This window comes from Balaenoptera physalus (genome assembly GCF_965194825.1).
Source record: "Balaenoptera physalus genome assembly, chromosome: 3".
NCBI classification, from domain to species: Eukaryota; Metazoa; Chordata; class Mammalia; order Artiodactyla; family Balaenopteridae; genus Balaenoptera; species Balaenoptera physalus.
The window spans coordinates 113,065,656-113,091,357 of record NC_138890.1 but is presented as its reverse complement, the minus strand read 5'-3'; the positions used below and the strand labels follow the sequence as shown (position 1 = coordinate 113,091,357).

At 33.7% G+C, this 25,702-nt stretch overlaps 1 protein-coding gene across 18 annotated transcripts in view; it reads right to left on the bottom strand.

The window, feature by feature from the left end:
• SSBP2 (single stranded DNA binding protein 2) overlaps positions 1-25,702 on the bottom strand; it is a 292,867-nt gene that overhangs the window by 19,011 nt on the left and 248,154 nt on the right. For 12 of the 18 annotated variants that reach the window (XM_082458207.1, XM_082458198.1, XM_082458200.1 and 9 more), the window contains 4 exons: positions 21,126-21,217; positions 16,142-16,190; positions 5,295-5,330; positions 3,446-3,500 (listed from right to left, as the gene is read on the bottom strand). In XM_082458207.1, the coding sequence (XP_082314333.1) occupies positions 3,446-3,500; positions 5,295-5,330; positions 16,142-16,190; positions 21,126-21,217 (232 nt within the window). The remainder of the gene's footprint in view (positions 1-3,445; positions 3,501-5,294; positions 5,331-16,141; positions 16,191-21,125; positions 21,218-25,702) is intronic. The other 6 variants (XM_082458201.1, XM_082458212.1, XM_082458210.1 and 3 more) reach the window with 3 other exon arrangements.

The following is a 25,702-nucleotide window of genomic DNA, read 5'->3' as shown; positions in this document are numbered from 1 at the left end:
ATTCTGAGGTTGTAAATTAGGAATATCTACCTAATATATTAGGAATAATCACTTGAATAATTCAGATCAAAAGGAATATTACTTTAAAAGTCTAAAGAGTTACTGTAAATTTTTTCTTCTTTAAAAAACATGATATCTTTTGATTTCTCTAAGCAATTTATATGTATACATATAACAGAAATCTCTTAAAATTCAGATTTAGTAGCTTTTTACTTATTATTTCCTTAGGCTTCTTATAGACCAATTTAAAAAATAGTTTATTTAGCTAATAATTAATAAAAGCTGGTGGAATATCCTGGCTTAGTTCCCACAGAACGATATTAGAACGAGACTATACAACTGGAATGAAAATACTCTTGCTTGAAGTAAAAGCCAGCTTCCACTAGTACAACTTTTGATAAAAATCTTTTCATTCATTTTATTTTTGATTCATTATAATAAAAATAACTGTAGTGTATATCCACATAAATATATGTAACATTTTACATTTCATGTCTATTAGCTAGTCCTAATTAAGTCTCTGAGTATATGTGTTTATAATGTATAGCCTAGAGTGAAAGGCTTAATATTTTACATTTAGGGACTATCAATTATAAAATGCTTTTCTATTTTTCCACAATTATATAGTTCTCTTAAATATAATGTTGCAGGCCTCTGTTTTGAAAAAGATGTTTTTCAAATGTTTTGTACTGATTCAAGGCAGAAGATAAAAATTATTTGCTTTCTCATGGCAATAACCATAGAGTGAGAAATGGGCAATTACTTTTCCTCTTGTTTTGTGATTATTAGACGTTAATTTATTATTTTAGGGTAGGTTAGATGCCATTTATACTTTGTTTGTAAACAGTGATCCATAAACCTAAGTATTATTTTTTACTTCTAGATTAATAGATCATATTATTGAGAAAGTTGAAATGCCCACCTCTGGTTGACCTCTGTTTGTTTATACTAAGTAAGCTCCTAATCTACTTTTGTGGCCTCAACTATTTTTACATCCTTATGTACACTATACTCCTGTCAACCCAGGCTACTTGTTCTTTCTTGCATATGATCATCCTTTTCCATCACCTTATTTTTGTTCTTTCTTCCTCTGAGCATCTTCTCTACACAATCTCCGCTTACTGAAATTATACTGTCACTATTCAAGGCCCCTTGCCAACGCTACCTCTTCCATGAAGTTTTCCCCTGATACTTAAAAGTATGTGAGTGCTCCTCTACCACGGAATTCTGCTTTGCATTACAGTTAATATTTTGTCTTATTCTTCCCTCCTGCTTCAAACTAGGTTATAATTTCTTTGAGAGGAGGAAAGGGACCATGTCTTACTCATGTTGTGTACTATGAACAATAAATATCTACTAACTTAGATTCAATTCATGGCATAAACTCTATCCCATAAAAATGTATCTTTCAGAAAAGGTGGAATTGTTTTTTAAACATAGGAAACCTTCAAATGGTTCTTCACCTTTATTAGCCTTACTAATTTTACTTACTAATTTTAGCAATTAATTTGAAAGGAAAATGGGCTGTATATTTTAAAATATGCAGAAAGAAAACTTTATTGCTTTTAAGACCAATCAAATATAATTGCATCTGAAAATGAAAAAACATTGAGTGAATAAGGTTGGTATTTTTTAGAAAATGTCTGATTTATTTTTATATACAAAAAAACTTTACAATAGATATTCTGGCACCTATCTTTTGGAGAGTGGGGGATATTGGCTTCATATTAGAGGACTGACTGTGATAAAGGATGAGTACATGAAAGAATAGGCAGAAAAGCTAGCAAGATATACTGGTGGCAATTTCTGGCTTGAAAGGAAGAAGTGATCCGATTACTTATCACCTGAAAAGTTTAGTGTTACTCCAAAAACTTTGTTTGAGTATGTAGTAAAGTATTTATTAATCACATGCTACCTTCATAAATTAAACCTTAACTTCACCAAAAGGATTGCAAATGTGGGCAAGATGTTCAATTCATATACTTCTATCTTCAATGAATTTTGTTTCACTTCACTGAAGATGTTCTGAGGACAGAGATCCATGAAATATTTATGATATATTCCAAAGAGTTAGTGAGGCAAAGTAAAATTTTGAATTAGTCATCAAATTTATGCTTTTTCTAAATTAAAGATTCAAAACTTAAAAATATTTATTGGTATGATTAATGATATTTAATTTCAAACTTCTGTGTATCTTAGATTCCAACAAATTCGTAAGAACATACGAATTTAACAGAGCAACATAATAAAAAAATATTTTCTAATTATAAAAATTTCCCATATATTTCATTACCCAGAAGTTAAAACTGACAAAGTCTTAGTCTATTTCTTTGTTATCTACTTTTCAGATTTCAGGGTAATATATTTTAGTTTTTTTTGGCCACACTGTGCGGCTTCCGGGATCTCAGTTCCCTAACCAGGGATCAAACCCATGCTCTCTACAGTGGAAGCACGGAGTCTTAACCACTGGACCAGCAGGGAAGTCCCAGATTTCAGTGTAATATATTTTAAAATAACACTGTGATCATACTGTATTAAATCATGAACATTTATTTCTCTGTGTCATTAAAATTTCTTTGGTAATAATTTTAATGGCTACATTTTAGTCCATAAAACATTAATTTAAAAATATCACTAAAATCGGATTAGGCATGAAGGTTGTTTCTATTATTTTACTATTGGCTATAACAAATGAGCGTCATTCTACATGATTCTTGGATTGTACCTCCAATCATTTCTAGTAGTAGGATTATAGTGTCAAGTGGTATGAGCTTTTTCACGGCTCTTGAGACATGTTGCCAGGAGCTTTCTAGGAGGGCTGTGCTACCATCAGAGGCCTCAAGACACAACACATTTAATAGTTTGTATTAAAGTCTCAAAGGAAAGAGATATTTAAAATAATGACATGATTCCAGGAATATTAAAGTATTTTGGTTTAAAAGGTTAAAAAACTTTCCCCACTACATAGTGGGTTAGCTAACTAATAAATACCTATAGACGTGTAGGATAAATGATATTGTAAGCACGTCCACATCTATCTTAGATGCTAGATATGGTGGGTCTGATTTGTTGTATTAAACCTAATGGATCCATGTATTTCATGTGTTACTTATGCAGAATTTTTCTTAAGTTGTGAGGTTTGGATCTTTTCCACAGTCTCAAGCAAACTTTTAGTCAGATAAATTATTGGGCAATTCATACAGATCAACACAGTTTTCATTCTGATTAAATCTATTACCTACACAACAGGAGTTTTCTTAATGCTTAAAGTAACTGCACAGTAGTTACTTAAGAACACTATTTCTTCCTATTTGCTACCTCTACTCAACTTGTGAAACCACCAATGAGGTAAAGAATACTACTAACTTTCTTTCATAACAATTTCTGTATTTTGTGATTTTACTCTAAGAATCAAATGCCCACGTGGCTAGTTCGATTACAATACCTGCTGGACTAGGCATGATGGGTGTTCCTGGTGGCCCTCCACCTCCTGGAGGACCCTAAATAATTACACAAAATTTCAGTAAAAATAAGGCATTGCATTAAACAATATAAGGAAAAAACAGAAGTTAGACTTTATAATAATCCAGTTTGAAAACAGCAGAGGAAATACATTTTCTCCATAATTTATTTTCTTTGAATGCACAATCATTTCAATGTTATGCAAAATATAATTTAGTTTAAATATGTTGAGATTGTTTTGACAAGTTTCCAAAAACAATGAGCCTGTAACGCTGATTTACGATTCATGGCTTAATGACATCAGGTATAAGGAGGTTAAGGAGAAACCATTTAATAAGGCCTTTACAAATCCCATACAATAGAAATCATTCATGTGTATTTGTGATTTAGTTTACTGTAATTTTCTTACATTTTGTATCACTGGTTTTTATAGGCAACTGAAAATCAGAAGATATTCATATGTTTAAAAAAATACATTGATGCTGCTTCTTCTGCCAGCATCAACTGCAACACTTCTGATGCACTGTACCTTCAGCTATCACATCAATTAGAAATGAGAGGTAATGCTGACTGATGTGAGGGTTTCTAAGGCTGTAGGTACACAATCAATCTGAAATGGATGTTAGGTGACTCAAGTTAACTCAGTTATTTCGTGCAACCAAAATGGATAATTCAGGCAATGAGTTTTAGAATGTTCAGACTTACAGTAGTCAAATTAACTATTAAGTGGCTAAATTTTTGCCTCATTCTGAGTGCACAGACATAACCCACTAATTATTTCAAATAATATATGTATTGCTATTTATTAAACAGCTTAAATTTACTTTCAAATAAGTCTGTAATTCCATAAAACTATATATATCAAGCTTATTTTTAATTGACTTTAAGAAAAAACAGGTTTTACTCAAACTTTTTTACTTTCATAGAGATTGTGCAAAAAGTTAGACTTAGCTTATATAGCTTAAAGAAATACTGAGCACTAAGTTCACAGGTCCCAACAGCGTGTGCTTTTCGCTATGCTCACAGAACACTGTTTCCATGGAGGGTAAAATGCGCGTTGATCTTCTTCCTAAGTACTCCTTTTTTCCTACTCTGGTTGACCACCACCTCTGAAAAGTTCTTTAGGAAAGATTTTTCTTTTTACCATTTTATCCTTGCTACTCTGTTAGGCATTTCCCTCTAAATATTATAAACAAATTATCTTTTATGATGGCCTTGAGATACAGCAAGAATTATAATGTGATGATGGTTAAAAGGTCATTTGCAAGTTCAAGAGGTCATGTAAAACCTGCTAATTTGACGAATGTAAAGAATTGGAAATTTTTAACATGTACTAAGTGATAAGAAGAAGAAGAAGTGGTCTCGGTTTCTAAGAATGAAAACTAGCCCTCCTCCCCCAAATTACTAGTCATTATTCTGCTATCTAATTATCTTTGTGATTGGGAGAAAGCGTAATGTCTTCTTAGACTTTGTGTATGGCAAGTGGGGTGGGGAGGGGGTGCAGATTATTCTAAAGAACTGCAAATTCAAGCATATCATTGTGTAACTGGGATGGCTGTCTTCATGATTGGACAGTGTATTGCGTGGTTTACAGAAACATATGCTGAAGTAAAACACAGTACTCAGGGCAATTTTGGCCAGATTGATAACTGTTTCACTAATGAACATCAACATATGTACTGAGGTTGGCAGACGAAACAACTCAATACAAATCAGATGTTCACTTCTTGGCCAACACACAGGGGCTCTTCTTAACATCTGGACAACTATTTCATTGCCCAAATAGAACATAACATCAATTCTTATGAGCAAACAAACCCAAATGTACTTACTACATAATTCCCAGGAGATGCTGAGGAGTATGGTATCTGGAACATGAACAGGACAAAAAATATATATATTTTGATTCATGTGGCAGTATGGAGACTGACCTAAAATGAATCTACTTTCTAACTTTTGTCAAGGTTTAAAATTTATCACAAAGGATAAAGGCATTTATATATGTCTGAGTGCTAGAAAACTGAATAAAATGCAGAATTATCTTGATTTACAAAAAAGAGAGGATTTTAGTCAAGAGGAATTTAGATAGAATTACAGCTTCAAGTTATACTGATTTCAGGGCAGTTGTACTCACTGCTTGATACTAATGACACTTATTTTGTAATTAAAAAGATATATATTTGTGCAGCTAAAAACCGGAAACCAGAATTTTTCAAATTAGTAGCCTTTACAGATGCAACTTCTAATTTATGTGCATTCTGGGATACATTATTTTTTTTAAAGACAGGTTTCAGGCTACTATATTCATGCAGTAGTCAATACTTGATATATAAACCTCACTTTTTCCCCCTTTCCTTTCCAATTAGCTTCTAGAAAACAATATAATGAATGCAAAAGATTTTGTTAATGTAAGTCTCCGAAGACTACTAATTTGTGGGGATCAGATATGGGTAACATATTCCCTCTTTCCCTTCAAATCAAGCTCCTAACTAAGCTCTTTTCTAGAGATTAGAAGGTATAAATACGACATTGCTATGATAATTTAAGAAATGAAAACTGGAAAACATATATTTAAAAATAACCCCTTAACTGTAGATATTAATAGAGAAGTTAAATCCAAATATTCTTTTTTCACACAAACTCACTAGCTTACATCCTTCTGCACATCCAGAAGAGATATTTTTGCCTTATTCTGAAAAAAGCCAGTAAATTACTGTCTTCTTGGAGTAGGACAGCCAGGGCCAAAATAGGACCTTAAGAGCGGTGAAAAGATTATAGTGCCTGTACCTAAATGTTCCCTCCACCCCAACTCCTTCCTGATAATTAAACTTAAAAATAATATGAAATAATAAAGTAAGCAGAAAGAAATACAACAAAGTTATGGTTTTCCTTTGATTTTAATATTGAGTTATTTGAAAGCTCTCTCCTCATTGTTTGGTGTCCTTGCTTTGCCTTAAGCACAGACCACAGGTGTCTGAGCCTCTGGTTGGTCCACCTATGGGTAACTCAGCACTGCAGGTGGCCGTTACCGGAGTGTCCAGTATCACTAGTGATGACGATCACTTCTATGAGTATGGGGATCCCTATGGCAGTAGACATTTACTCGACTTGGTGAATGAATATCGCTTTGCTCTCTAGGGTCCTCTGCAGTTCATGATCTACTATCCATCCTCTGCTTATTATTTTAAACATGTGCACCTGCCCTCTCCAAATCACCAACTTATTTGTTGGCTCCAGTTTTCATCTCCTTACAACTTTAGCACCTGGCTCATGTTCTTCTGCCTCTATTGCCTACCGTCATCCTTAAGCAACTTCAAGATATGACCTAACCACTCTTTAGATCTTTGGAATTTACACTCACTGCCTTTCCTTTCCAATATACCCCCCTTTTCCATTTATGAGCATGAATACATCCTAAAAGTTTTTGCACAGAGATCTAAACAACTTTCCTGACATTTTTCTTGTTCCTCATGGCACTCACAAATAACATTCTATATTCCAATCAGAATCTTATCCCATCACAATTCCTCCATGTTTACTAAGTCCATTATTTCCCTATTAGTTTCCACTAAATTGCCTGTGCCCCTCCCCCATGCCACTGCCAGTATTTTCTTTCTCTCTCCAGTATGTTAAATTCATTATCCTGAAGTCTACTTTGTTAATTTCCAACTCTTTGATCACCCTCTAGCCAGCTTTTCTGTTTTATGGTAGAGAGTTCCTGGTAAGAAACACAAAATAGGGTTGACAAGGTCCAAAACATAATCATGTTCTCCAACTTCAACCTAGTTTTCACTAACACTTGGAAGCATTTTGGCTCGGCCTTTATGGAAGCCCCAAAGCATTCTAGAGGTGTGCCAGTAAACTCAGGGGGGAAAACTCCCAATCTGTAGCATTTGCCTGTTTATGCAGTGTAAATATTCCTCTAAGGCAGATTTCAAGCTACCAATGATTTAACAATCAGCTCACAAAACTCCTGAATTTTAACAATGGACTTTTGTGATCTGGCTCTCGTTGGTGGTTATACCATCCTGAGTTGGTACTTTGCCCTTTTGTTATATATTAAAGCCATCAAATTCTTGCTATGCCTTCATCTTCAACTAAACACTTCATTATTTATAGATTTAAAATTTCATCCATTCATCTCAGAAAAAAAAAATCTGTGTTTCCAAAGCTAGCCCCTCCTGACCATACCATTCTCCTAAGTCCTTGCTCCTTTTATACTTTTAACTTCTCCCTCTTCATGGTTCCTTCAAACACCATTAAATATAATAAACATTTTAAAATACTTTTAAAAGTTTGTTACCACCTCTAGTTCAATTTCTTTCTATTTTTGCCCTGTCACAAACTCTTTAATTTTGACTTACACTCACTGTGTTTCTACCTCATAGTCTTTGTTGCCCTCATTAAGAGAAATGGGCTCTTAATTTCTAAATTAATTTCTTAATTTGGGCTCCTACCCCTAGCACTTTATGGAACCTGCACTCTTGTAAATTACATCAGCATCTGCCAGCCTAGCCTGAGAAACAAAATATGACAATGTAGGTAGAAGTACTGTGTGGGTATAGAAGACGTATTTGAGCTGGGCAGCTAGGACTTAGAGAGGGTGGGGGTCCATTAGAAAGACAAAGAGAAGGATCAGCATTTAGAAAAGAAATGTGAAAGTACACAGTTTATTAGGGAAATGGTACATGTAATTTTACACAGTTGCTGCAGTGTGGGATGTATAGGGGATTGTGGTAAATGATGAGGCTATATGGTCAGAGTGAATTTATGCTGTTGGAAATAGGGAGTCACAGGTTCTGGAGAGGCAGGTTCAAATTTATGTTTTAGTAAGGTAACTCTAGAGGCATTATGGAACGTGAATACAATTTAGGAGACCATTGCAAAAAGTCTAGGCAAGAGATGGTAAAAAGTGTTCTAGGCAGGGCTGATTAAGATAAGTAGGAGTAAGAGAATCTGACAGACTTTTCACAGATGTCCTCTGCAGGGCTTGATGACAAACTGGGTGTGGTGGACAAGGGAAGGGAGAAGTTAAGGTGATTCTGAGGTTTCCAACTTGCTGACTGGGTGGATGATGGTGCTACTAATGTATATACAGGGAATTTAGGAAGTGGGGGACAAGTTTGGGGAATACCTGCCATGTTGAATTGGAAAGCACTAGTAGACACTGAGTTAGATCTGATCAACAGATATTTAGAAACAGAGGTCTAGAACTCATTCGAGATCAGGACTAGAGATAAAGCTTCAATAGAATAAATTTCCATTTTGTGCTGGGCACGAGACTTTAATCTAGGATTTGGTTAGATTTAGTGATGGTTGAAAATGTTAAAATGAAAAAAAGGAAAAAAAGCCCAAGATTGGAATTAAAGAACATTACCAGTTAAGAAAGGGCAGATAATGTGACTGGAGGAAAATCAGGAGAAAATATCTTATAAAAAGTCAAGCAAGTTAGACTTTCAAGAAGCAAGGAGTGGGGGCAGCTTGGCTAGGAAATGCCTAAACTGGGCTTATTTTTGAGCTCTGTCAGGCTCAAGTCTTTCAACCTTTCTGTGACACACCTAAGAATAAATAATAAAAAGGAATATGCTAGTACAAATATGGAAAAAAAATAAACATTATTTAAATGAAGAAAAGAAATGAAGAGACATTTAAACAAAACCAAGATGTCAAATATTTCAAAGGTCAGGTATGATGAGGACAGAAAATAAGTCATTATTTTTGGTTGATAAGTAGAAGGTCACTAGTAACCTTCAGAATAGTACTTTTCATGGGAATTGAAACAGTTGAGAAGTCAATTCAATCAATCTTCGTCCATCACCTGTTATATTTCAGGCACTGCACTACCACATAGTAATGAAACGGAAAAGAGGATCAAGGAATTCACTGCCCAGGAGAATGAATGGTGGTGAGGGATTCAGTGTGTGAGAGACACTGGATGGTGGTTTGAGACTGAGGAAGGGTTGAGAGAAGTTTTCTATCAGTTGCCCCCTCCCAACTCTAGAGGAGTGAAAGACTGGGGGTTTTAAGGTTGTCTTGGGATTTTGTTCATTGGCACAGTGTTAGGGAAAGTTCCAGCCACTGGAAAGGGATCGATGAAAACTCCTTTAGAAAATGAATGAGCAAGATATGTAGAGACATCCAGACATGGAATGAAGAGAACAGATACAACAGTTAGTATTGAGAAGAACATCTCTGAGACAAGAGGAAAGAAAAACGATGAAAGGTCTTATAATATTGGAGGTAAGGGTAGAATCTGAAGAAATTTGAGTCTAATGGTGTTTTGGGTTTTTTCCTCTATAAAATATGAGACAAGTTTTGCTAATAGAGAAGGGGCCAAAGATAAGAAGTGCAGGAAAGGCAGGCGACTAAAGAAGAGTTAAAAAAAATTGCTGGTCACACATCAGTGAGGACTCAGCAGAGGTTGAAGGTTATAGATTTAAATTATAACACATTATGTTATAATGTTCAAAGACTTGAAATCACCTTCAACTTCTTCACTTTCTTTATCCTGAAATCCAACAAGTCACCAGGTATTTTTGATTCTATGTGTGACATTTATCTCTGCCATCCTTTCTCCACTGCTTTTACCTTAGGCTCTGACAACATTTTATAAGGTCTGTTACTGTACTCTCCTAATATTGTTTCCCTATGTATCCATTTTATATACTATCGTCCTAAAACACAGCTCTGTTCTACACAGATGATAATTCCAGATTTCTCAGCATTCAGAGCCCTGAACACATCATGGTCCCATTTTTCTTTTTCCAGCTTTGCCTTCCAAATCTATGTTCCCAGACACTAAGAATCTAATAATTTTTTCTCACACATTGCCTGCATTTCCCTTTCTCTTTACTTTTGTCCAGGCCTTTCTCCACCTCTAGTGACCAGATTCTTCCCAATGTAATTAATCTCCTCTCTCCACCCCTCTCCCATATGCTATACAAAATAACCATTAATATGAAATGAAAGATGAAAATGCAGATGTAGAAGATAAGCAAGACCAGAGAGGTAGAAGATCAGAATCATAGAACAAGAATCTCTTATTTGACAGATGATAAAATTAAGGGCCATATGTATTGTCGAGTTAAGCTAGACAGAAAATTCAAGAGCTGTGACAACAATCCAAATATTCTGACTCCTAATATCCATGACCGGTGCCGTGGTAGGGGGAACAGCAGAATAACTAGAAGTTTTTTGGCTTCATTAAAAAAATGATTAGCTAAGTAGCTTTACATTTTAGCTAAGTAGCTTTCGTCAACTGTGAATTTCAAAACTACCTTAAAAGCACTGAAATTCAGTTCACTAGAAATCGCAAGGGGAACATTATCTGTGTCAGTGTAAAGTTGAAAATATTCTATTATTTTTTAACGCTCTTTTTAAAAAATGAGCATCTATTTGTACAGGGCAGAGCCTATTTGGAGTAAAATATTTGTATTTCTCTTAGGCTTAATCATTGTAGTAGATCCTCATTTTTCCTTAAAGGGGTTTTCTCTTCTATCTGTCCAGCTAGTGAGTTGATGAATACAATGCTATACTGAATGTTTGTTGTTTCTGCCTATCCCCTCTTTTGCCAACAATTCCTTGAATTCTTTTTGAACCATACCTCCCTTATTTTTCCATGTGGCTCGGGCGGGGCTCAGGAAGTGGGTGTGTGACCTAGGCCTGGCCGATAGAGCATTGTACATAACTGGTTCATGAATGAGTCTATGTAACCAAGCTAAGTGAATCCAGTTCAGTTAGTTATTCCCAATACCTGTGCTTAACTGATAGAGTTGTGCTCTTTTGTACTCAAGAGGGAGCTGTGAGGACATAAATCTGGAGCTTCACGGGGCCTTCTTGCCAGATGAGTGGAACAAAGGTAAACGATGAATAGAGGCAGTGTCTGATGATGTTATTTGAATACTTGGAACCAAATGTACCCCAAAGCAAATTTATATCTGGACTTTTCAGATACATGATCCAGTAATATTCTCTTTCAATATGAGCCTAGTTTGGTTAGTTTTCTATACCTTGTAATCAAAAGTGTCTGCAGACAAAGCTATTTAAGATATTTTTGATAAAGGTGCTTGCTACTTAATGATTAGAACTTGCTTTATAGTTCAACCCAAATGCACAGTTCTTTGTGAAAAACATAAAAAAGAAAAAAATGGTTGGTCGACTTGTAAATAAGCTTCCAAATAAGAATCTGAGGCCAATACTGTAATGCTCAGAGTGAAGGAAGTTAAAAGTAAAAAATCATACTCTTATTTTGAATTAAAAACATAAATTTGTCCTTAAAAATGTTTCTCCTGCTGCCATGCAAAAGAGTGCCAAAAACATTTTTGATCAAAACACTTGTATATGACAAAAATTTGTAAAGATAAAGATTAAGCAGATAAATAAATGTATTGTGGATAATGGTTGGTAGATTTCTCACTTTCAGAGAAGTGAGGTATAAACATGGAAAGCAGAAAGTCTAGAATGAACTCTGTTGTATTGAATTGAAGTTGAAGCACCAGTGTGCACTCATGGGGTTTTTAAAAAATTTTATTGGATTACAGTTGGTTTACAATGTTGTGTTAGTTTCAGGTGTACAGCAAAGTGATTCAGTTATACATATACATAGATTCATTCTTTTTCAGATTCTTTTCTGATATAGGTTATCACAGAATATTGAGTAGAGTTCCCTGTGCTATACAGTAGATTCTTTTTGATTATCCATTTTATATATAGTAGTGTGTATATTTTAATCCCAAGCTCCTGATTTATCCCTCCCCTCCACGTTTCCCCTTTGGTAACCATAAGTTTGTTTTCAATATCTGTGAGTCTGTTTCTGTTTGTAAATAAGTTCATTTGTATTATATTTTAAAAATCAGATTCCACATATGAGTTATATCACATGATATCTGTCTTTGTCTGACTTACTTCACTTAGTATGATAATCTCTAGGTCCATCCATGTTGCGGCAAATGGCATTATTTCATTCTTTTTTATGGCTGAGTAGTATTCCACTGTATATATGTACCACATCTTCTTTTATCCATTCATCTGTTGATGGACATTTAGGTTGCTTCCATGTCTTGGCTATTATAAATAGTGCTGCAGTGCACACTCATGGTTTTAATATGTAGAGATACAGAAAGATATAGATGTGCGTGAGTGTGTGTATATACATACATCTGTGTCCTAGTTCTGTTGGTTGAGAGGGTTAGAAGCTAGATCACTCCAATGGGTTCTAAATACCCCTCTCCACTAAAAGGAACCAGGGACCCTTAAAAAATGGCTGTTTCCAAGGCAAAGGCTGGGAAAATATGAGCTTCAAAATGCTCAAAGAATAATGGGGACATGGCAAAAGGACAAATGACCCAACCTGAAAGGGTTTTAACTGGACAAATCTGAAATGATTTTAGTATTAAAAAAACCTACTGGACAAGGTAAGAATCCATGAGTACATTGGATTACATGAATGATTGGAGAAGAAAGAAAATCTCTTATAGTAGAAAGTCAACTAATAAGTGGAGAAGGAAAGACAGAATTAGAAAATAGACATTTGGCAACCAACATAGCAAAAAAATGATTCAGGCGAGATTCATCAATGGATACTAAAAGTAGCAGATTAAAGTACGATCTTTATGATAGTGTCAAAGTATGTCTTCACAGGTTGATAATTACAAAGGGAAAAATAGTAATTTAACAAGCTAGGAGAAACCTAACAAGCATCATCTAACTAAGTGATCAAAGTTAACATCACAAGTAATAGATAAGTCACCATCATATGCCCCCTGAAATGACGCACTGAGCAAAACACAAAATTACTTCTGTGGATTCCTGCCAAATATATATAACATGAATCTAATCATGAGGAAGCATCAGCCAAGACCAACTTATGGGACATTCTACAAAATAACTGGCTTGCAGTCAACAAAACTCCAAGTTTATGAAAGACAAACGTTAAGGGAACTGTTCCAGGTTAAAGGAGACAAAGAGACATGACAGATGAGTGCAGCAAGTGAACTGGGATCTTCTTTTGTTACAAAGGATATTGTTGGGGCAACTGGTGAAATCAAAATAAGGTGTACAGCTTAGAAAATGGATTACATCAATATTAATTTTTAAATTTTGATCCTTATACTATGGTTATGAAAGATAATGTCTTTGTTTTTAGGAAACACAAAGTATTTAAAAGAAAAAAATATATAAAACATATTTGGAAACAGCAAAAACGAAACAACCAACCACTTTAATGTGCTGCCCCGAGGAGCCAGAGGCTTACTGTATTGATACCAAATGAAAAGTATTTGTAATTTTAAATATGGACAAAAAGTCCAAAGAACCTGGAATTCAAAATAATACAGATAAATTGTCACTACAACATAATCATTAGTATTTGGGGAAAAAAATCTCTCTTTAATACTTTTGCTTTGTTTCATGCAAGCCTTATGTTTTTGCTAGAAAGTCATCAGTTGTCTTTGGTTTTTTTCTTCTCACAATCTATCATATTCAGAGGAATGTTTTTCCTTTCTGTGCTCTGGATGATGACTCCTTTCTTTTTCCAAAGAGAAAAGTATAGGTGTGCCTTCACAACTTTTCCCTATTCAAATTCTTTGGGGGGAAGTGTACCCATATGTGGTATATATTAACAGAAGGGACTGCTTTCAACTTGATTACGTGCCTACACGTGTGCTGGCCAAATGCCCATTTCATAGTGGTTGTTCAGTAGTTTGATATGCACAGCTCCTTCCCTAATGCCTAGTGTTTCTCAGGGTCTAAAATAATGCAGAGCTGCTGCCCTGATACAGTACATTCTCCTATACACGTGCTCGGCTCTGTGAAATCCCCAAGAGTTGTTTAGGTATCTAAAAACTAAAAATGATCAGAAAGCATAACTCTCTCCTCATCTCTGCCTCCATCTAATACTCTTCACTTGGATAACATACCCTTTAGGTACAATGCACCACCTTCAGTATCATATCCTGCCCACCTTCCTTGATGGCTTTTGGAAGATAGTATCTCCAGATAAGCGTACAAAAGGAGGTCCTGCAGGAGATGGGCAGTGGTTGTGTGAACTGCACTCTGGCTGCCTGCAGTGGGCAGTGGAGGGGATGGCTGGCTGAGCCGGCACTGAGGAAGGAGAGAGGGTCCTCTTGCTTCTAGGTAGGAAGGCTTACTAATTAAGGTGGGTCATCGACTGTGCTTTTTAACCCAGTTTCATCAGACATGTAGATAATAGAAATTCTTTCCAGATTCTGACAATAGGAAGATTTGCAGAGTCTGCACTGTTATTAAAAAATTGTTTTTCTGCACCTTTATGGGTATTTTAATGGGGAGTTCAAAGAAAGTTATCTTGAGCTGCTAGTTAGATGCCTTTTTAAAGTGAAATCTTGAAATTTGAAAGGCATATATAACAAGAGGCAAATAGAAATGTGAACTAGTCAAAAGCATATAAGCAGACTAAAAGAAATTTGGAGGAGTAAAGGTAGTCATATTACAACATAATCAGGTAAAACAGTATCTTAGAAGATTTGTTGAACTTAAATAGTGAACTGAAGACCCAAACGGTAGCAGCAACATCACTCTCTCCACCCCAAACAATATTATTTAATTAGCAACTGTCATAGCTATTGAAACTAAGAGATAGGCAGATAATATAAAGTAAATGTTTTCTCTAAAAATATGACAGTTACTTAATTGAGAAGAAAGTGATTTCTGCTTTAGAATAGCAATGGATTTAGGATGATTCCTTCTATATCACCCACACCTCACTTTAAATTTTTTTAAGTTTAAATTAACATTAAACATTGAATCAGTTTCATGTTTATTTAGCATTAAGGCCACTGCTAGTCAGTGAAGGTACCTCTGCATATTAGCAAAAGGCGTCCCTTCTGGGCAGATAATCCATAGACTTCACAAGTGGAAAACAGCTATATTTCAGCCTCCTTCTGACTCCCTAGACTCAGGCATCTTTGTGCAGTGCACATACTACACAAATGTACAGAGCAGAGCTCTCTCACAGACTGAAGAACTCAAGGTTTCAAAAGTCAAGAAAAAAATCTCCAGGTTCATTAAATTTAAAATCATATCAATATTAATTTTAAGATTGAAAGCTTAATTTTTAACCTGTGCCTATATTTGTGACATTAATAAGAGACAAAAATATTTACACAGTCACATCATGGCTACAAAACTTGTAAGGAAAATTCCCATGATGTCAGATACATAGATACAAGTGTAAGGATGGCAGTTTAGCCCACAGGCACAAGGTAAATGTGTACTTCCTTCTTGGGGCAGCAAGAGAGCAAAGCTAGGTGTAACCAGAACAGCAAATATAATCATAATAACTGAGATTGATTTTATTTGGCAACTTAGTAATTATTATAGTTATTTTAGAAGATGAATTCATTATATGATAAATTTTATGATAAATGTAGGCTACCGTAGAGTATCCTTAAATCACACTACTATATTTTTGAGGGCCTGGTAATCTACATAGAATGCATGTTTACATTAGACCCTGAAGTGAAAAAAAATCACATAATTTCAAAAGTTATACATATTTTTCTAAAAACATATAAAAATATATTTTTTGAATGATTTCTTAAAAAAAGGTTAATATAACCAATTGCAGGGCTTTCAAAAGCAACAGATTTTTGTTGTTAAATGCTACAAAGTGCAAAGAAAATGAAAAAATACATATACTCACTGAATTGGCATTTGTTGGGTTTGGCCAAGGTCTACCACCACCAGGACCCCTGTAAGACAAAATAACAAATGAAATTTTAACTGACACTCTTAATGTTTCACAATAAGCAACAACATCATAAAATACAAACATTTATAATTCAGTTACCATGCAGTTCTAGTTCAGCACTGAAATTACTCTTTATATTTTCACAGCTTTTTTATCTCTAAAATCCAAAAATTTTATCATTCCCCCAAACAGCTTTCAGTGTTTTACAACTGTTTTAAACAGCTTTATCACTAATTATGAGATAAATATAAAAGATAATTGTGACAATAATAAGTGCTGCATGTATCATTCAAAATGAAAATGAAATTATTTTTAAAATATCATTATACATAAAATGATTGCTCTTAAGCTACAAATGAATAAATGTACATAGTAGGTATCTAAATTTGTCTCCTCTTCAAAAAATTGCATAGAATATCATGTTACTTTATACATCTATATATCAATCTATCTTTCGGTGCTACTGATGATTTAGTTACTATTAAACAAGGGAAACACATTTCTTGTTTTCATAATTGTAGTTCAAGATAGTGGCCAGAGTAAATCTTGGGGAAAAATAGGAGGTAATCTATGCCAATGTATGTCAATATATTACTTCATGTTAGGGTGAGGGAGAATGTTCCCTATTCTATAGCTTAAAAGGACATAAAGCTTTTAAAACAAAAATTAATGCCTAATTAAATTAAAAATGTCTCTTGTCCATTTGCTTTTTAGTATTAAGTGTACCTGAATATATACTGCCTGATAAAAAGTAGACTACTGTCAGCAGGTCTTCTGTAATTAGAGTCACTCGAAATTCCCCTTTTCCCTCTAATCTCAATGAAAACACTGTGACATTTTTTAATTAAAAAAAAAGTCCCCTGATTCTTATTCTAGGGACCTTAAACCTAAAGTTCTAAATGTTAGCTAGAGGCTCTCCAAGTTAGCTATATTACCCATGTTTGCTTGGAATATTTAGAACTGTTCTGGGTATTATTTTGGGATTCCCCAGGAATATAAACAGCAGGGAAGGGCATGAAAAATTGTGTCCTTAGGCTCTATTAGGATGCCCAAGTTCAAGTCCCCTTTTGACCAGAATGGACTTGGTCAAAGTATTATGCATAGGGAGAAGGTGAGGGGCACGTGTATTGGCTCTGGAAATAGTTCCTCTCTAGGATAATGATGATGACTTTACAATTAGTTACTGGAACACTTTGGAAAGTGATTTTACATAGAGGATTCAATGTCTTAATGCACAGAAACTGAGGTAAAGCATAGGATATATGTTGATCAAGTAAAGCACTTGACTTGTTTGATGTTAAATAAAACACAGTAAAGAAATTGGAAAATATTTATCTGAAAACAACATAAAAATATACTACATATCCAAATCATGGCAAAAATTTGTATGCAACAACATGCAGATAATCTCATATTTTGAAATATTACGTTTAAACAACGACTGCATGAATAAGAGATATTAAATATAAAATAATTTTGTTAGTTAAAAATTTGTTTAATGTTAAATTAATGTGCTAAACTAAATGTTAAAATAATTAAACATTTTACTTAAGTAAATAAATACAAATTAAATAAGATAAAAGTTAAATGTTAAATTTATTCTAAGAACCATAGAATACCTTTTATGCATTTCAACTGTTTGACAAATACTAATCTAATCTCAGCTCACCATGTATTTCATATTAAATTACATTTTAATGTAATGGGTTAAATGTTAATTCATTTGAATAAGCTAAATTTCCCCCACCATTACCACTGTGTTTGAAAACATTTTCAGTTTTGCAAATACCGCTAAATAAAGTGGGGGTTATAGTAGTGAGTAGTTCTATTAGAACAACTTCTTAAGTGCGGTAATTCCTACTCCTTTTGAGGGCCATCAGTATTATCAAGAGGGTAATCTACAAACTATAACACAGGCATTATTTTGAATGTACATTTCTACATAAGTATAGTTTGAAGTAGAATCAGGTTAGCCTCATTTAAAAATAAAGAGAAAAATGAAATTTAAAAGAAGTCTTTAATTTTTGGTAAGGGTATATGGATATGATTAAATCAAGGCAACCATGACTATCAAAGAGAAAAATTCTCTTTTCTTCTGTAATTCAGTCATTTTGAGATAATATCTATACAAACTTTATAATTCTATAGGATATGATTTAGAACAAGAAAGTCTAGATCCTTTGAAATTATTTGTCCTCTTAGTTTCTATAAAATAGCAAGGTATACAAAGTTGAATTAGAAATATTTTAATACTGAATCCTACATTCTTTTGAAATTTGTAAAAATGTAGTTTATTTAGAAATACAGTTTTCTTTAAAAAATAATCTATAATGCATTTGAAAACATTTACATTGTGGCTGTTGTTTGTAAATTCTACTTTAAACCACTGAAATTGATTATTAAAATTTTTTCTAAATATATAATACTAGTTATATAAACATTAAAAGTATACTCTTATTTTAATTTTAGGTGACACTACATATGATTTATCCTGAGTTTGGAGCATGGAAATGTAAAAATCATATCAGAATAACTATTTTCTTTAGAGGTCACCAATATTTTTTTAACAACAAAATTATCAGAATTTTGTTCCAAATGGTTTGGTGTCAATATAAGAGAGAAAGCTGCAGTTAGACTATGGTATTTAGTTACTTTAATGACCGGGGTTTGGTATTCTTTACTGGCATTATACTTTGGTGTCAAATAATAAAAAGTGACAAGCTAAAGAAACCTCATCCAGATATGATCCTCCAGTAGATCCCTCCTGATCCCAACACACAAATATCTTAGACTCTTAAAAACATAGTCTAAGGTAACACTATTCTAATGCCTTTTCCTTTAATTTTTAAGTTAGCCAACATGTAAAACAGTGACATGAAGGAAGCCATAATTCCAGTTAGAAATACTTACTTGCCATAATACAGTAAGATTTAGTTTGTTTTAACAATAATAAATTATGAAGTGAATTTCAATAAAATTTACTCTATTGAGTACAATGGAGACAATAATATGTTTTATTATTAAATTCACTTTTGCTTTCTTGGGGCCAATATCAATAAGAGAATGAGTCTCTCTGGTTGGACCTTCCATACTTCAGAACTTTCCCTGTTAGAGGGAAATATTTGTGATTTCATTGTCCTTGAATCCTAATTTATAGAAAACTGAAAATGGTATAAAACTCCAAATAACAGTCAACAGTAACAAATAATGGAAATTTGATCTGTAAAGCTTAAAGGCTCTTTAAAAACCAGATATAATATAAATAGTAAAATATTATGTAATAAAAATATTTTAAAATATCTGGGTATATTTAAATGAGAAACCCAAATATGAACAAAAATAATCATTTGAAATTTTCAGCCATACTTTTAGTCTCCATAGTCTAGGGAATTAAATGTACCCTTATGTATCTGTTTAAATGTATGTGAGAAAGGAATGAGACAATTTTAAGCAGCTATTTGAATCTCTCAATAGTCACAGGAGAATAACTTTCCTCTATACTAGCAAAACTGCGTTGATCCAAAATCGACCACATCACTACAAAATGATATTAGATACATCCTTAACATTTAAAGAGAATTTTGGGTTGATCATAGCATTCAAAATGTATACTTCTTACATCTATACATAGTATTCAAAATTATTCTTTAAAAGGCATTCCATTTTAAAGTCAGATTCTTAGGTAGGTAAATTTTATATGTATCTAAATCCTATTGTTAAGAGTTTCAGCTTTTGATATAAGCACAAGATATCACTACTTTTTGTAGAAACCATTAATAAGCCTAAACCTTTGAGGGATTTAAGAAAAGTCAGACTTCATGTCTATCCATTTTTACTTTAAAAGTAAGAAGACATGATAGGAAAATTTGACCTACTTTTTCCCCTTGTTCTGTTAGTTTTGAGCCTGGCTGGTATCCATCTATTAACCTATTTTCTATTTTAGGCAAAACTGCTTTCCATGAAAATGGTTCCAGAAACTTAAACAAATCCCTATGTACATCAAAAGAGTTCACCTCAGTATATATTCAATGCTATTAAATGATGGCAGAGTTGTTTAATTTGATAGGTAAGTAACCAAAACATGGACTAATGGGAAATATATTAGAGGAGACTACCCAGAACCCTATATAGAGCTCTTTCATTATTTCTGATAAATTTTCTTTAGGCTACATCATGGAATTGGATCCTCTAATCAATTAATGAAAGTCATTCACAAGTTCTGGGTGTATATGGAACTTTGAGGGCAAGTAAGATAATGAAAAATAAATAAAAATTCCTTAACAAATTGCATTATATTGGCTGATAGAAGCAACTACTCTCTTTGGGCTTGAAAGGCCCTTTCAGTAAAAAAACAAAAAAACTGTTAGTTTACTCCCTAAGTATATTTTGAATTTTCAAAAAAAGTATACTATGGAAAGTTCTTTAATAAAGAAGAAACTACCAGAGAGACTTCTTCCTGGGTTAACAATGGTCCCAACAAAGCAAAAGTAAAGACATATATATATTTATAAGAATTAAAAACTCATAGGAATCACGCTATATGTGTTAAAATGAACGATATTCCATTGTCTACTTCTGTAAAGTCAAGTCATGGTCCTGGCGTCATCATCTCTTCATACTTTTGTATGGACTACATAAATATTATGTGCTTATTTATAAAAGACTCATTTTTATGATAAACATGAAAATCAGGCTAAAAGTTGGCATTTGTGGCATTTGAAACTGGAAAAAAATTAAGGGTTGCAAGGGAAGGAAGAAAAACATGGAGAATATGTTGTGAAAATGAAGCAAATGCTACAGCTCATGTTTAGTTCATTTATACTACAGTTTCATTTTATACTACACAGAAATTGAGCTTAAATTGTGTTACAAATTGGTGTGACTTTAGAAGACAGAAAAGAGAACACTTTACAGGATAATATAGCATTTTGCTTACATGTTCATTCCAGGCATTCCAGGGCCACCTAAAGCATTCAGTGGGGGTCTCATTGCACCTCCATAGTTCTGTAATGATAACCAAGGGTCAGACTACCACAAAACAAAAAAACAAAACCAAAGAGGAGGGGGGAAAGAAAGGAGAGCAGGTTAATGATTTCCCTACATAACTCCTGATGGGATAAGGCCTGTGCAATTCATTCTCAGAAGGGTCCACTCTTGTACTTTTGCTTCTATTTTAACAATTACTTTTGTTTGTGTCTTTTAAAAACTATGTGAATATGTATAATCACTGGAGCATGTTAAGTGATTAAGGTATAGTTGCAATTATAATATTCAACATATCTTTATTAATTTCCTGATATCTGTACAACAGTGAACTTTTTCAAACAAAACATTTCATAAATCCAAAACTCTGTTTTTAAAGAAAGGACTTAGTCAACATGTTTGAAATTGTCTGACTCAGAAAAATTACATAAAGTCTGAAAACAAATAGGTGAATCCAGCATAAGAAAGTGGAATACAAACTTCTGTTCACAAAATAATATATCCAAGAGAGAAATGTACAAATATACAGATACACAAAAATATATGAACACTAAAGTATACTTCAAATATGTATGTGTGAACTATATGACTCAACTGGCTTCTGTCAATATCTATTATGTGCATTCAAAGGATAAAAACATTTTAATGTTTTAACAGGCATATCAGCTTAGCTTAGTTTAGTTTCCACAAGGGCCAAAACACTACTTTTAACACTATCATATTAATATATTTTGACATCATCAACTACTTTCATGCTTGGTTTTCTGACACCACCTATTCCTCCCACATTTCTGACCACTCTTCTTCAATCTCTTTTACTGGCTCCTTTTGTTTTGCTAGCTCTTAAAAATGTTGCTTTTCCCCAAGTTCTAGCCACAGCATTCTTTTAAATAAATACACATTTATGGGTAATCTTACATGCTACCATTAGTTCAACAATTATTTATATGTTAGGAATCTCAAATCTATTTTGTCATGATGTCTCTCCTAAGCTCTTAGATAACTCATATGTTGAACTTCATATCAGCTGTTTCTATCTGGATACCATTTCACACTCAACATACCTAAAAGTAACCTCAATTTTATCTTCTCACAGCTGTGTTCTTTATATTGCCTTCCTCAGTCAGTTCTGTGGCGTCACCTTCTATGTAGCAGTCCAGGCTAAGAACCTCTGAGAGCTCCTGGATGTTTCTTCCTTTTATTTCAATTTCCATATCCAGTCAGTTACCAAAGTCTATTGATCCTACCTGTGAAATAGCTCTTGAAATACTGCTCTCCTTCGTATCACTCATCTCTGTCATTTATTGAGACTACTGTACTGTCTTAGTTGGTCTCTCTGACTTAGCCTCTCCCCCTCCCCATCTATTCTCCGTACTGCCTCCAGAACTGTGCTTCTTAAACTCAGTCCTATTTATGTCACTTAAAAGCCATGATGACCCACACTGCCTATCAAATAAAGTCTGTACTTCAGCATGGGTCTATGGTGTTATTCACAGATCAGCCCTAGCCTATATTTCCTGTACCCATTTCCTATAATATTTACCTTCTTCCCCTACTCCCAACTATACCCTTCAGACTGCTGAATTTCTTGTGATTCAGAAACATGCAGTACGCTTTTACACTCATGATAACTCATCTGCTATGGCCTTCTGTGTAGTAGGTGCTAAGATGACAAGGAAATATTCAATGAGAGAAGGTCTGTTAACTCCAGAGAATAAGCCACAGTTTGTAAATAAATTACCTAATTACATGCTCTTCTCATTGTTTATTTACTTTTACTTTCAAGAAATCTTATTTAAACATCTCAACTGTGTATGCTATGGGATAAGAGAATGGTGTCTATCCACACTTGAGTCACTGGTTAAAGAGATAGCTATTTCTCTTAACCTCTGGAACAAGGATGGGGGTCGCAGCAGCAGTATTACCAAGGAGTCTCTGAGAAGAAAGTTAGTCACTGGGAACAAAATCTGAATGGTAGAGTATAATAGAAATTCTTCACACAAAAGGTTGCGCCTCATTTCTGATCTTAGGTGGTCTGTGCTTTATCAAGGAAAACACTAGTTTTCCTTCTAGCTCTCGACATGGAAAGAGACTGGTTTGAATCTCTCTTGCCCCTGCCCTATTTCCTCTGCTCCTCTTTATATATGTGTGATTGTGGGCCAATGATTCTCCCAATGATCTGCTCAACCTTAATTTCCTTATATGTAAAGTGAAAATATCACCTCTCTTATAAGCTTGTTGGAGGAAAAATGAAATCATACAAAATGCATATTAAAGTGCTTGGTGCATTAAAAGCATGATACCTGGTGCTCAAAAACTGTAGCTGCTAACTCTTATCACTGTTAATAAGGGACTGATTTAAATGAGTCTTCTCATTTTTCCTTGAGCCCTCAACCCTAACATGCTTGTGATATAGTGACTCCCTGACAGAGTACATGTATTTCTTTTCTTGACTTTTTTCCTACTGCCTAATAGTTTTTCTTTATGTATCTGCATCTCCTGCTAAACAATAAGTACCTGAAGGTAGAGTCTGTTTTACTCATCTTTGTGCATCCAGTGCTCAAGTTTGACAGTGCAGAAGTGTCATAGGAAATGAGTAAGAAATTATCCAACACATATTTTGATAGACTTAACAAAATATTTTCATTTTGTGAAGAATCTGAAGCATATAGAGAACAGGAAGATAAGAAAGAATAACAACTAGCTTTCTAACTGGTAACAAAGGCAGAATGTGAAGAGCTAATTTAGAATCACTGAATTTTAAAGCTGATGGCAACTATACAATTCCATCTGGTTTAATCTCTCTCCCAATGCAACGCTCCTGACAAAAGGGTTGTTCAGACTCTGCTTGCAAAGTGTATAAAGAGTTTTTCCATGATTGGGCAGTTTAATTTCTAGAAAGTTCTTCCCTATACTGAGCTAAATTCTACTTCTCATCTTAGATTTGAAAATACAGAATTAGTTTACTCTCTCTTTACATGAGAGCCTATCACATATTTCCATCTCACTATTTCTCCACCCCAAGTATTTGATTTGGAAATCATATGTTCCTACTTGTATATAACTCATTTATCCTTCAGATTTCTAGAGGAATTAGAAATAGTTGGACAGTCTTGTTGAATTTTTCTGTTAATCATATGGTACCTGCTGAGCCTAAGAACACAGACAAGCTAAGTATATCTTATTATAAAAGCCAAGTAGAAAAATTACTTCAAATATGGCATTAGGGAAGACATTTTTCTTGATTAAGCAGACAATTCTGCTTTTCTATTGAAAGGATACTGATATCAATCTAAAAATCATGTATTACTACTGAACGTAGACTTAAAATAGATTAAGGGGTGGAAAAAATATGCCAGAATTTGGAGCAAAGTTTTATTTCTTCATCCATGCAGTAGGTTTTAATCACATATTTACTATGTTCTAGGTGCGCACTTTGCCTACATCAGCGTTGTCTGAGAATCAAATTATATATATTTCTTCTAGGAATTCAATTATTCCAATAGATAACTACTGTCCCTCTTCACCACATTGGTCTTAAGCTGAAAAAATTGTGGAAATAATATCTACGATACAAAGGAGATGTGTATTTTGTTTTGCATAAAGCTAGAAACAATATTCCAGAGACTGTTTCTATAATTCAGATACAAAAAAAGCAGACACATTCTGTTCTTGAGTAGCATCCATAGGATTAAATATCTGTCATGAGAGTTGTTTTTCTATTATCTTTTAAGAAACACAGCTAACTTTTATTATAAAACTCAGTTTATAATCCATATGTTACATATAGCAGGTGTTATGAGTAAATACCTTACAAGAATCCCTTAATTCAAATAATTTTACTTCACTTTTTACCTATTGTACCATTCATATGAATATGATTCCTATTTTCATTTAAGTACACGATATTTATAAATAATTTCCTTTAACCTTTTATACTTATATACTCTGATTTTAAAAAGTTGTTGTAGGTATTTCTGGTTTCTGAGGTAAATTCATACCAAAACACTTTACTTCCTCCAAATTATAAAGAAATAGATAGCAATGATATTAATCCAAATGGAAGAAATAAACTACTCTCTTTGGGTTTGAAAATGAAAAGAATTCATACTTATATGATAAACTTAGTTAAACTCTTCAATAAGCGATTACTCCCCAGAAATGTTTTCTTACTTTCTGTCGTAATTTACTTATAACACAAAACACATACATATTTGGCTAGATATTTATAAAATATAAAGACCAATATGCTTTTTACTTCTGCATTTTCAAATGAGATCTAAGTATTCATACAGCTTAGGTGAGCATTGGTTCATCTTTCAAACACTGCAAAACTGGCTCAAATCAGACTCTAATTTTTAAAAGTATTGAAAATACTGGTCTGGAATGACAAAAACTCAAAGAGCAGCTAGCTGAAAAGTAAGAGAATTGAATGAAGAATAAATTATAGGCATCAACTTTTGATGTATATTTAAAATGCATCTGTTATGAAACTCTTTTGAGAAAAAAAATCCTTCAAGTTGTATATAG